The sequence below is a fragment of the Mustela putorius genome, unplaced genomic scaffold (genome assembly GCF_011764305.1).
Source record: "Mustela putorius furo isolate JIRA1106 unplaced genomic scaffold, ASM1176430v1.1 tig00003853_pilon_pilon_pilon, whole genome shotgun sequence".
NCBI lineage: Eukaryota > Metazoa > Chordata > Mammalia > Carnivora > Mustelidae > Mustela > Mustela putorius.
In genome coordinates, this window is record NW_025422005.1 from 84918388 (window position 1) to 84932815 (window position 14428).

Consider the following 14428-nt stretch of genomic DNA (forward strand, 5'->3'; position numbering starts at 1 on the left):
GCAGAGCACCTTTACCATCTCTCTGGGTTGGCTTGATCCACCTGACTCTCTACATGGTCCTCCGGCAGCTCCTGCTTACAGGAAATGCTGGTAGGCTGTGAGCTGCTAGATCCCTGGGCTCTTTGCCCGTCCACTTGGAGAACATTCAGTATGGCCGACAGCACCTCTCCCTGCTGTCAGCTCTGCACTGCAGGCTTCTTCCTGTCATTGTGGAGTTCCCCCGGACTCTTTGGTGATGTGGTATCACTCTGTGCTCCCTGGCCAAGTAGGACCAGTAACTGGCCTTGCCACTTGAGCGAGAATCGCTCTCCAGAGCTGGTTCCTTTACTGCCTCTCAGTTCAAGCCTTCAGTGAACTAACCCTCACACACACAGGTAGTGGGATGAGGAGCGCCAAAAGCACAGGAAAGTCCTGCTGTTCCAGCCTACCCTGCATCTTTCCTCTACTTCCCCTTGCTTGTTATCAACTGGCAACTTCTTACTTTTCAATCACAATATAAAATACATTTGTCGGGGGTGAGGTAAAACGATATATAGGAATATATATATTAAAAATACAGTAGTTTAGTTTGGGGGGAGTCAAAAGTTACATGCAGTTTTTTGACAATGTGTGGGGGGGGTCGATGCCCCCAAACCCCAACATAGTTCAAGGGCCAACTGTACATTTATTTTCTAAGATTTTCTATTTATTTATTTGACGGAGAGAGAGATTGTAAAAGAGGGAACACAAGCCGGGGGAGTGGACAAGGGAAAAGCAGACTCCCCGTTGAGCAGGGAGCCTGATGCAGGGCTTGATCTCAGGACCCCGGGATCATGACCTGAGCTGCAGGCAGATGCTTAATGAACCCAGGCATCCCCTCAACTGTACATTTAAGGAAGTGTCACAGCTCTAAAAGTTATCTCCCTACTTACCACAATTATGCATATACCTCATGCATTCTGAGAATTCTTTCCTTTCAAGAATTTTCAAAGGCTGTTATATTTAAGGATTCTAAATGAAAGCTAGGAATTTGAACTTCAGAGCAATCAAAAGTAGTGCCACCTGGGTGGCTCAGTTAAGTGACTGACTCTTGGTTTTGGCTCAGATCATAATCAGGCTCAGGCTCTGCACTCAGCAGGAAGTCTGCTTCTCTCCCTTTCCAGCTCCCTCCACCCCTCCTCTCTCTCTCCCCGCCCCCAACAATAAATAAAAAATCTTTAAAATAATCAAAAGTAATCCAAGAATCTATACAAAAATCTAAAGATATACGACTGAGGTTTCATACCGGAAACCTATAAATGGGTTGTATCTTAAAAGTAGAGGTATACATATTAAGTCACCAAACTAATAGATTTAAAAAACTGACTACTTGCATACAAAAGGAAAAGGCACAAGAAAACAAGAAATATCTATTTTTAGTAAAAACTCACAATAATAGCAGATAGGTACAAACTATTGGTTAAAATTACGAATAAAAAAAGTAGGGGCACCTGAGTGGCTCAGTGGGTTAAGCCTCTGCCTTTGGCTCAGGCCATGATCTCAGGGTCCTGGGATCCAGCCCTACATCAGGCTCTCTGCTCAATGGGGAGCCTGTTTCTCCCACCCCTGCCTGCCTCTCTGCCTACTTGAGATCTCTGTCAAATAAATCTTTAAAAAAAAAAAAAAGTATAGGCTAATAATGTACTTGACTATCAATGTTCAGTATTCCAAAGTTATTAGTTCTCCCTACATTAATCTATGCATTTCACATGATAACTTAAACACAAAAAGGAGTTTTAAAAGTGAATTTTTTAAAGAATTTTCCAATATTCCTTATAGAAAAATAAACATGAAAGAGTAAGAAATGTTAAGTACCAGATATCAATTCATAAGATACAGGCAAACGTAATAAATTACAAAACTGGGCAAAATAAAAAGAATGGTCTCAAATACTGAAAAAAAGGTAGTACACCACTGTGATCTTTGAGAGAAGTGTGATCCCTACAACTGACCCAGGTTTCCAAGTGGAAGCACTTTATCTAAATTCAGGTACAGAGGTAAAACATAATTGCTAAGAGTGGAAGAGATCAAGATCAGAATTTAGGGAGGCTGGGGTGAGTGGAAGTTGCAGAGCAGAATTCTGACAAGCAAGAAGCTATAAGGAGGCTCCTAGGTGCTCAGTCATTTAAGCGTCTGACTCTTGATTCAGGTTCAGGTTATGATCTCAGGGTTGGGAGATCAAGAGGCTCCATGCTCACTGTGGAGTCTGCTTGGGATTCTCTCTCCTCTCCTTCTGCCCCTCCTCCTGCTCATGCTCACTTGCTCACTCTCTCTCAAATAAATAAAAATATAAAATTAAAAAATATATATATATATATAAAAAGAGAAAAACCTCTAGAAATCTGCACATGGGTCCCTTTTGAGTTTTTTTTTTAAAGATTTTATTTATTTATTCGACAGAGAGAAATCACAAGTAGGCAGAGAGGCAGGCAGAGAGAGAGAGGAGGAAGCATGCTCCCCGCCGAGCAGAGAGCCCGATGCGGGACTCGATCCCAGGACCCTGAGATCATGACCTGAGCCGAAGGCAGCGGCCTAACCACTGAGCCACCCAGGCACCCCTCGCTTTTGAGTTTTTGTTCAGCACTAGACACATGCATAGGGCAAATCTCCAAAGACTAAAAAAAAAAAAAGAGATGGCAGATTTAATCTGAACAGTTCCCAAGGTTCACGATCATGGAGATAAAGTTGAAAGTCCTTGGCAAGTATTTAAGGCATTCAGTGAAGAGCCATGAAGGAACATAGCTTTATAGAAGGGCTGAACTACCCCTTGAGTAAAAGCTACCCAGATAACTGAAATAAAGCTGAAGAAGAAAACAAAAAATCCAGAATGCTATGATCTAAATGGTCCAGTCAAGACACAGGGTGACAAAATGGAAACAAACAAGCCCCATCTATATGCTGCTCCCAAGAAGATTTGCTTCAGATCTAAAGACACATGAAGACTGAAACTGAAGTGATGAAAAAGATATTCCACAAAAACGGAAGCGAAATAAAACCTACATAGCAATACTTACATCAAACAACACAGACGTTAAAGCATAACAAAAGATAAAGAAGATAAAGAATAATAAAGGGATGAATCCAACAAAGGGATACAACAATTGTAAATATCTATGTACTGACCACTGGAGCACATAATAGACAAATATTAGCAGATATAAAGGGAGAAATTGACAGTAATACAATGATAGTAGAGGATTTTAACACCCCACTTACATCAATGGATAATTCAGGCAAAAAATTAAGTGGGAACTGTGTCTTTGCGTAACATATTAAACCAGATAGACTTAACAGATACATACAGAATGTTCCATCCCAAAACAAAAGAATACACATTGCTTTAAAATCACATGAAACGGGGATGCCTAGGTGGCTCAGTCGGTTAAGCATCTGCCTTTGACTCAGGTTATGATCCCAGGGTACTGGAATTGAGTCCCACATCGGGCTCCTTGCTCAGCGGGGAGTCCGTTTCTCTCTCTGCCTACCACTCTGCCTGCGTGTGCTCTGACAAATAAATAAAATCTTTAAAAGAGTAAAGTAAAATAAAATCACATGAAACATTCTCCAGGACAGATCACATATTGGGTCACAAAACAGGTATCAATAAATGTAAGACTGAAATCGTATCAACCACAACAGTTACGAAACTAGAAATTACAAGAAAAAAAAACTGGAAAAAGCATAAACACATGGAGCTTAAATAACATGCTACTAAATACCCACTGGGTCAATGAAATAAAGGAGGAAATCAAAAACCACATGAAGACAGGGGCGCCTGGGTGGCTCATTTGTTAAGCATCTGCCTTTGGCTCAGGTGGTCCTAGGATGGAGCCCTCATCAGGCTCCTGCTCAGCAGGAAACCTGCTTTTCTCTCTCCCACTTCCCGTGCTTGTATTCCTTCTCTCACTGTCTCTTTGTCAAATAAATAAATAAAATCTTAAAAAAAAAAAAAAGAAACCAAAAATCCAAATGAAGACAAAAGAAAAAAAAAAAAAAAAAGAACAAAGCCCAAGCCGGGAAAAATAAAGATTAGAGCAGAAATAAATGAAACAGAGACTAAAAAAACACCGAAAGAGATCAATGAAATCAGGTGGTTCTTTGAAAATATCAACAAACCTGACAAACTTTTAGCGAGACTCATAAAGAAAAAAGAGAGAAACAAAATAAATAAAATCAGAAAGGAAAGTAACAACCAACACCACAGAAACACAAAGGATTATAAGAAACCAAAATGAAAAATTATATGCCAAAAATTGGGCAACCAAGAAGGTACAGATTCCTAAAAACCTACAATCTTCCAAAACTGAATTAAGAAGAGAGAGAAAATCTGAACAGTTGAGACCAATTTCTAGTCAATAAATTAAATCAGTAATCAAAAAATTCCTGGGACACCTGGGTGGCTTAGTTGGTTAAGCATCTAACTCTTGATTTCAGCTCAGGTCATGATCTCAGGGTTCTGAGACTAAGCCCCACGACAGGCTCCGCATTCAGCATTGAATCTGCTTCAGATTCTCTCTCTCTCCCTTTCCCTCTGTCCCCTTTCCCACTCATGCTCTCTAAAATAAAGAACATCTTCCAAAACCCCCAAATTCCCAACAAATCAAAGTTCAGAACCAGATGGATTCACAGGCAAATTCTATCTAACATTTAAAGAAGAATTAATGTCTATTTTCTCGTCAATCTATTCCAAAAAATAGAAGAAAGGAAGCTTCAATATGTAGATATATTCTACAAGGCCAGCATTACTGTCACAATAAACCCTACAAGACAAGACACTACAAAAAAGGAAAACTAAAGGTCACATCCCTGAAGAACAACAGATACAAAAATCCTCAGCAAAAGGTAGCATACAACATACCATAATATAATAAAAGCATCATTCACACTCCACATCAGGCTCTAAACTCAGTCAGGGAGTCTGCTTGTGGATTCTCTCTCTCCCTCTCCCGGTGCCCCTCCCCCTGCTTGCAAGCTATCTCTATTATAAATAAATAAATAAATAAATCTCAGGTGAAGGAAAAAAGCATCATTCACCCCATTTAAGTGGATTTATTCCTGGGATCCAAGAATGGTTCAATATCTGCAAATCAACCAATATGTGAAACACCACATTAACAAAAATCACACAATCATCTCAATAGATAAAAAGAAAAAGCATCTAATGACTTCAATACTCATTCATGATAAAAATTCTCAACAAACTGGGTTTAGAGACAACATACCTCAACATAACAAAAGCCATATACAACAAACCCATATCATATTGAATGGTGGGAAACTGAAACTTTTTCCCTTAACATCAGGATCAGTAAAAGAATGTTCACTCTAGCTACTTTTATTCAACATGGTACTGGAAGTCCTACCCAGAGCAATGAGACAAGAAGAAATAAAAGGCATACAAAGTGGTAACAATCACCATTTACAGATGACATGATACCACTGATAGAAAACCCTAAAGACTCTACAAAAAATACTATTAGATTAAATGAATTCAGTAAAATTGCAGGATACAAAATTAATATACAGAGTTGGTTGTATTTCTATAGATTAAACATGAAGCAGCAGAAAGGGAAATTAGGAAAACAATTCCAGGCACTCCTATGTTTACAGCAGCATTATTTAGAATAGCTAAGTTATGGAAGCAGCCCAGGTGTCCATCAACTGATGAATGAATAAATAAAATGTGGTATACGTATGCAATGGAGTGTTCTTCAGCTCTAAGGAATGAAAACTTGCCATTTGCAATAACATGGTGCAGCTATAATGGTAAACAAAACAGGTCAGAGAAAGACAAATACTATATGATTTCATTCATTCATGGAATTTAAGAAACAAAATAAGCAAAGGGAAAAAAATAGAGAGAGAGACCAATAATAGATTCTTAATTCTAGAGAACAAACTGCTGGTTACCAGAGGGAGTGGGGATGAAGGGATGTGCTAAACAGCTGGTAGCGATATTAAGGCGAGCACTTGTGATGAGCACTAGGTGATGTATGGAACTGCCAAAGCAGTTCATGAGAAAAACAATGAAGTTGGAGGTACATTTCAAGATAATACTACAAGGCTGTAGTAAAAGAGTGTGGTACTGCCACAAAAATAAACACACAGATCAATCAAACAGAATAGAGCACAGAGAAATAAACCCATCCTTATATGGTAAATTAAATTATAGCATGGGATGTAAGAATATACTGTGAGACAAAAGAGAGTCTCATATACAAGTGGTGCTGGGACAACTGGACAGCTCAATGCACTGGAATAAACCTGGATGACATTCACGTCATACCTAAAAATTAAATGGATTAAAGACCCAAATGTGAGGGCGCCTGGGTGGCTCAGTGGGTTAAAGCTGCTGCCTTCAGCTCAGGTCATGATCTCAGGGTCCTGGGATCGAGTCCCGCATCGGGCTCTCTGCTCAGCAGGGAGCCTGCTTCCTTTTCTCTCTCTGCCTGCCTCTCTGCCTACTTGTGATCTCTGTCAAATAAAAAAAAAAAAAGACCCAAATGTGAGGCCTGGAACTGTAACTCCTAGAAGAAAATATAGCCAGTAATCTCTTTGACATCAGCCTTAGCAACATTTTTCTAGATGTGTGTCTGAAGGCAAGTGAAATAAAAGCAAAAATAAACTGTTGAGACCACACGAAAATAATGAGCTTTTGAAAAGCAAAGGAAACCATCAACAAAACAGGAAACCTACTGAATAGAAATTTGCAAATGATACATCCAATAAGTTAATATCAAACATATATAAAGAAGTGACACGACTCAACACCACTCCCTCTCCACACACATGAATGATCTGATTAAAAAATGAGCAGAGAATCTGAATGATTCTTCCAAAGAAGATATACAGGTAGCCAGCAGATACATGAAAACATGCTCAACATCACTCATCATCCATTAACAAAGCACTACTTAAATTAATTATAGTCCATCCATAAAGTAAGTAGTTATTAAATAACAAAAACATTCTGATACATAAAAGGGACCTATTCCAAATACTGTTGAATGAAGTAAGGCACAGAACAGTAGGCATGTACTATGGTTAAATATACAAACCCTGATGATTACAAATGTACATACATAGGTACACACATATATCCTTGCATATGCCTTAAATATTTTTGGAATATATCAAAGAAACTCCTAATAGTGACCTTCTCTGAAGTGACAACTAGAAACCACAGGAGGGACATTTAGACACTATATCCTCTTGTACAAGTGGAAGCTTCCTAAGTTCATATATTATTTTTTAAATAGTTAACAGAAAATAAGCAAAAATTAATTTAGAACCATCTGGTGAATAAAGTGGCTAACTGAATTGAGGAATGCAGATAAAATCTGTCTCTGAATATACATTGTGGGCTAAACATTATCAAGATAAATCAATCCTCTGATCTTCACTACATTCTCATTATAGAAAAATCTCTCACATCACAATCTCCAGGATGAAATCTGATCATTGTAAAAGTTCTCAGTGAGGGTTGTCTGGGGGGCTCAGTTAGTTAAGCAACCAACCTTTGATTTCAGCTCAGGTCATGATCTCAGGGTTGTGAGATTGAGCCCCACATGATGCTGAATAAGAGAGAGCGTGAGAGGGGAGAGGTCAGAGGGAGAAACAGACCCCTGCTAAGCAGGGAGCCCCATGTATGACTCAATCCCTGGACTCCAGGATCATGACCTGAGCCAAAGGCAGTTGCTTAACCAACTCAGCCACTTGGGCGCCTCAAAAGTATTAAATTTTAACAGAAACATTTAAAGACATCACATATATCACAGATTCATATCATGAAATAAATTTTTTTTTACTTCGACTAAAAAGAGCATGTTTTAATGATTATAGCTGCCAGCACAGTTCTAGCTAGATCAGTGGTCTCCAAAGTAGGCAGTGATTGTGACCATAAGCTGAGGTAGAAGAAAATCTCATAAATTTGATTTATATACATTTTCAATTTACTCTTTCATTTATATATTCAAGTATTTTATTAATAATAGATAACATAATAAAGCAATTATCACGTACAAGGCACTATTCTAAGCGAATGTATTAACTCACCTAGCTCTTACAATAATCCAGCAAGGCAGATAAAATTACTGCTCCATTTTACAAGTGGAGGAACTGAAACATGAAAGTTAGAGGTTTCTTCTTTTTTGTCTGTTTCAGTGGCTGACCCAATTCACCTTGATAAAGGCAAGATTTAAACCCTAACAAAAATGAACTATTGGGACTTCATCAAGATCAAAAGCTTTTGCATAGCAAAGGAAACAGTTATCAAAACCAAAAGACAACTGACAGAATGGGAGAAGATATTTGCAAACTACGTATCAGATAAAGGGCTAGTATCCAAAATATAAAGTACTTATCAAACTCAACACCCAAGGAATAAATAATCCAATCAAGAAATGGGCAGAGGGGACACCTGGGTGGCTCAGTTGGTTAAGCGGCTGCCTTCGGCTCAGGTCATGATCCCAGCGTCCTGGGATCGAGTCCCACATCGGGCTCCTTGCTCCGCAGGGAGCCTGCTTCTCCCTGACTCTGCCTGCCTCTCTGTCTGCCTGTGCTTGCTGTCTTTCTCTCTGACAAATAAATAAATCTTTAAAAAAAATAAAAAAATAAAAATAAAAAAAAGAAATGGGCAGAGGACATGAACAGATATTTCTGTAAAGAAGACATCGAGATGGCCAACAGACACATGAAAAAGTGCTCCACATGACTCAGCATCAGGGAAATACAAATCAAAACCACAATGAGATACCGCCTCACACCAGTCAGAATGGCTAAAATTAACAAGTCAGGAAATGACAGATGCTGGCGAGGATGTGGAGAAAGGGGAACACTCCTACACTGTTGGTGGGAATGCAAGCTGGTGCAACCACTCTGGAAAACAGCATGGAGGTTCCTCAAAAAGTTGAAAACAGAGCTACCCTATGACCCAGCAATTGCACCACTGGTTATTTATCCTAAAGACACAAATGGAGTGATCCAAAGGGGCACATGCACCCAAATGTTTATAGCAGCAATGCCCGCAATAGCTGAACTATGGAAGAACTGAGATGTCCATCAACAGATGAATGGATAAAGAGGATGTGCTATATATACACACAATGGAATACTATGCAGCCATCAAAAGAAATGAAATCTTGCTATTTGCAATGACGGGGATGGAACTAGAGGGTATTATGCTTAGCGAAATAAGTCAATCAGAGAAAGACAATTATAATATGATCTCCCTGATATTTGGAAGTTGAGAGGCAACGTGGGGGTTTTGGGGGTTAGGAAAGGAATAAATGAAACAAGATGGGATTGGTAGGGAGACAAACCATGAGACTCTTAATCTCACAAAACAAACTGAGGGTTGCTGGGAAGAGGGGGATAGGGAGAGGGTGGTGGGATTATGGACATTGGGGAAGGTATGTGCTATGGTGAGTGCTGTGAAGTATGTAAACCTGGTGATTCACAGACCTGTACCCCTGGAGCTAATTATACATTACATGTTAATTAAAAAAAGATTTAAACCCTAACATCAGAATCCACCTTCTTAACCACTAAACTATACTGTACATAATACAGTAGTTGAATAGTATATGCATATAATTCACAAATAAATATTCACTAGAGTCAAGCTCAACATGTTTTACTTGTTTTAGGTTGCTTTTGTTTTTCAACTTTTGGGGATACATAATCAAAAGAATATGGAGATCAGTGATATAGGAAACCCTGAAAGTCTAGCTCTTATATTTAGGAATATCCTTGTTATAATGATTCCTCTAATTCTAGAAAAACTATAAAGGTAATCTTGTAAGTCATATTAGACCATATTTAGGCAATTATCTGGAAAGTATATATAGTATTTTTTGTCCTCACTTTGGATATTATTTTTATATATATATATATATATATATATATATATATATATATATATCCCCACCCCGGAAAGCTGTTTAAGATTTAAAAAAAAAAAAAAAAAAAAAAAAAGCAATTTGAAAAACAGTGTGGAAGTCCCTCAAAAAGTTAAAAATAGAACTACTTTATGATCCAGCAATTGTACTACTGGATATTTACCCAAAGAATACAAAAACACTAATTCAAAGGGATACAATAGCAGCATTATATACAATAGCCAAGATAGGGTAACAGTCCAAGTATCCATGAGTTGATGAATGGAAAAGATGTGGTATATCTACATAATGGAATAGTATTCAGCCATACAAAGAATGAAATCTTGCCAATTGCAATGACGTGGATGGAGCTAGAGAATATAATGCTAAGATAAATATACGTCAAAGACAAATACCATACGATTTCACTCATACGTGGAATTTAAGAAAGAGAACAAGCAAATAAAAAAAGAGAGATTGTGTGTGTCAAAACAAAAACAGACTTTTAATTACAGAGAATAATCTGATGGTTACCGGGGGAGGGTGTTGGGGTTAAATAGGGTTAAAGAGTTGATGAAGATTAAGGAGTGTACTTGTGATCACTTGAGCACCAAGTGATATACAGAACTGATAAATTACTATATTGTATACCTAAAACTAATAATACTGCATTTAACTAATTGTAATTAAAATAAAAACTTAAAAGTAAAATAGAATGAAAAAGCAATTCAATCATAATTCTCAAGAAAAAAATTGATCCAACACACAATCACATTTGAGTACATGATATTCATTAAGGAACACAGTATTCAAGAAACAAGCATTGGCAAGGATGTAGAGAAAAAGGAACCCTCACACACAGTTGGTGAGAATGCAAACTGACGCATCCACTGTGTAAAATAGTATGGAGGGTCCTCAAAAAACTAAAAATAGAATAGCCTATGATCCAGTAATTCCACTACTGGGTATTTACACAAAGAATAAGAAAACACTAATTTAAAAAGATATATACACCCCCACATTTATAGCAGCATTATTTACAATAGCCAAATTCTGGAAGCAGCCCCAGTGTCAACTGATAGATGAACGGATCAAGATAACATGGTATATATACAATGTAATACTGTCCAGTCATTAAAGAAAGTATGAAATCTTGCCATTTGGAAAGCATGGAAGGAACTGAAGGGTATAATTGTATGTAAAATAAGTAAAAGGAAAACAAAAAACACACGATTTCCACTCATATGTGGAATTTAAGAAATAAAACAAAGGGAAAAAAGACAAACCAAAAAACAAACTGTAGAAGACAAAATGAGGGGAGGTAGGTGGGGAAACGGGTGAATTCAATGAAGGGGATTAAGTATACACTTATCTTGATGAACACTGAGTAATATATAGAACTGCTGAATAACTACATTGTAAACATGAAATTAATACTGTATGTTAATTATACTGGAATTAAAATTAAAAAATAAAATATGGACAAATAAAGTTAACAGTACAAGCGTTAGGTAACATTGTAAAAAAATAGTACTCCTTTAAATACACATATCGATACTCTTTAACAGACAATGCAAGAAAAGCCAACTACATGCACCTAACTACTCTTTACATAATGATATTCAAAGCATAAAAACTCAGGTTTAATTCCCATTTCACTGAGAATTCTCAGGCTCAAAAAGTTAAAAAGAGGCATAGGCTAAGCAACACAACTTATTTTTAGGGCAGCCCAAAACTAATTTGATAAAGGGTTTATAATAGTAATCTCAAAGTCCTCAATTCAAAATATTCTTTTCAGGGACACCTGGATGGCTGAGTCAGTTAGGCATCTAACTCTTGATTTCGGCTCAAGTCATGACCTCAGGGTCATGGGATTGAGTACATCAGGCTCCATGCTCAGGGAGCAGTCAGTTTGAGATTCTCTCCCTTTCCCTCTGCCTCTGCCCCCGCTCCTCATGCACACATTCTCTCTCTAAAATAAATAAATAAATCTTTTTAAAAATCTCTTTCAAAAACATTTACTTGTCTCTATAATTTACAAAAAAAACAATTTTCACCTAATGCTAGGAAAGAAAAAGAATCAGTGGCTGGTCTGAGCAGATTAAATTATTATGTAAATAAAATTATAATAAATATGAAAACATATATACCTAAGACATTAGTACTAACGATGATGAAAAACTCAAACGGATAGAAAAAAGCCTTAGCAAATAAATCACACTGGAGGAAATTCTAGGTCTATGCTATTTAAGATAATGTTGCCAGAACTACATTTTAGAATATGCTACAAGTCTGCCTTATCAGACCTTTAAACACTGGCAACAGGGGAACCTGGGTGGCTTAGTTGTTGAGGTCATGATCCCAGGGTCCTGGGATCGAGCCCTACATTGGGCTCCCTGCTCAGTGGGAAGCCTGCTTCTCCCTCTCCCACTTCCCTGCTTATATTCCCTCTCTCACTGCTGTCAAATAAATAAATAAAATCTTTAAAGAAAGAAAGAATAAACACTGGTAACAGAATCCAAAAATGTCACCAGAGCTAATACATCAACAGTATAAAGTCAGTGATGCTAGTTAGGCTCAGAGTTGTAATCAAGAATGAATAAATTGGAAAAAGAGGCTGAATGGGAATAAAAAAAATGTAAGCAGAATGATGTCCAGCTTTTTATAAACCAGAGTGACTCAAGAAGTACCATATAGTACAGACTGTATTTCCTGTAAGTATAAACTAGATATTTGGGAATATATTTATGTATTACCTAATATTTAGCAACTGACCAAAGGCTAATCTTCAAGAAAAAAAAAGTTTGATAATAAATTGCTGTATTTTCCCCCAAAAAAGTTATTAGTTAATTTTTCTACCTTTGGTCCAGAAACTGGGTGGATGGTATTTTTGGCAGATATAGGATGAGGAAAGGTATTTTGGAATGCAAATGCAGAGGAGACAGGATAACCAATCCCACAAGTTGGGTAAGGAAGTCTACCATCAACCTAAAAATAAAAACATAAAAAGGTTAAGGATGAGATTTTTTGTTGTTGTAATACTTAAAAGCAGTATCTTAGAGGCCAATTTTATCATGACACTATGAAACTCTGCTTTATTATAATAGCATGAGGCTAGGATACCTTTAAGTTTTCTAAAGACTGGCTGTACAAGCTTAGCAAAATAAGCCACTGGACCGGTCTTTGAACTGAGTTTAAACAACAACCTCTCTGAACCATCCTGGTTCTCTATAGGTCTTCCATTCCTGAAAAGGGGGAATGGAAGTAGGGTGGAGTCATAGATCAATCAGCCAATCAGACATAAAATAAAAATAATTTTCAGCCAGAATGTGAACAAGATACATGTTCTTAAATAGATTAATTCAGACCATAATTTGTTTTGCCATTAAATATTCAATATGGCGGCAACACCATTAACCAATGTCACCTAAAGACTAAAAGAGAACAACCGAAACACAAACCTTAAGAAACAATTGTATACATCACTGGCTGCAAGACAAAAAACATCTACACAACTATCTATCATAAGTCATGAAGGGTAAGCCTGTCAAGTTTTTCAAGTTTGTAATTCAGTACTGGGCACTTCTTTTCACACCTTTTCCCAATTTAGCAAAATATATTCCTTTTTTTAAACATCAAGTACAATCTGATTTACTAGTATAGATTTAAAATTCAATTAGATATGTGCATTTTAAATCCTCTTCCAATGCTCTCCAATCAAAAGCTACCAGAAACATATCTATAGGTATACAAGGTGGGTTTATTGCTCCTTACAAACAACGGAGACTGCATATCGTGGGAAACATAGTAAGGATGTGGCAGTACATAGGTGTTAAATGGGACTAATATGTTAGGTGGTTTAAGAGAGTTTAATGAAGTGTAGCTTTGTTGTGAGTCAGATGCTATCTGGAAATGAGGATAATTTTATGACTGATCATCTGAAATAAATGTTATTAGGTAAGTCGGGAGGAATGTATTAAGGCCAAAACTGTAATTGGTAAAGAAGGAAGAGTCAATCATGTTAGCCAGGAGAGGAGGATGTTGCCCATTCTACGGTTTAGCAATTTTCATTTTTTAAAATTGTGTTTAGATATTATGAGGTGGTCTTGTTCTTGTCTTGATCTGTCACAGAGTGGCCTTGCCTGATGTTGATATTCTGTGAAATTATTTATGTTCAAGAGAAGAGCCCCAAGACCTAGTTGTGAGTCAGGCCAGCTCTCCTAGCAACACCAGGGCCTTGCTCCCAGATGTAAAGAGCTGCTGTTCTTTTTCTCTTCTCTAATTTCTTGCAAGGAGAAAGCAAAAGACCTGGTCTTAAGAGCTAGAAAGCTTAGATATCGTAACTAATTCCTTCTAGAATCTAGAGCTGACAGGCTGATAAAAGGACATTTCTTTCTCTTTTCTTTTTCAAATAAAGTTCAGTTTATGCTGCTGCTTTTTTTTTTTTTGATTTGGCAATTTTTAAAAATTTAATTTAAGTGTAACAGATTTCATTATGCACCACATCCAGTGCTCCATGCAATATGTGCCCT

At 37.3% G+C, this 14428-nt stretch overlaps 1 protein-coding gene across 3 annotated transcripts in view; it reads right to left on the minus strand.

Annotated features, from left to right (window-relative positions):
* SASS6 (SAS-6 centriolar assembly protein) overlaps positions 1–14428 on the minus strand; it is a 42832-nt gene that overhangs the window by 5232 nt on the left and 23172 nt on the right. For all 3 annotated transcript variants that reach the window (XM_004775186.3, XM_045064899.1, XM_045064900.1), the window contains exon 14: positions 12756–12884. In XM_004775186.3, the coding sequence (XP_004775243.1) occupies positions 12756–12884 (129 nt within the window). The remainder of the gene's footprint in view (positions 1–12755; positions 12885–14428) is intronic.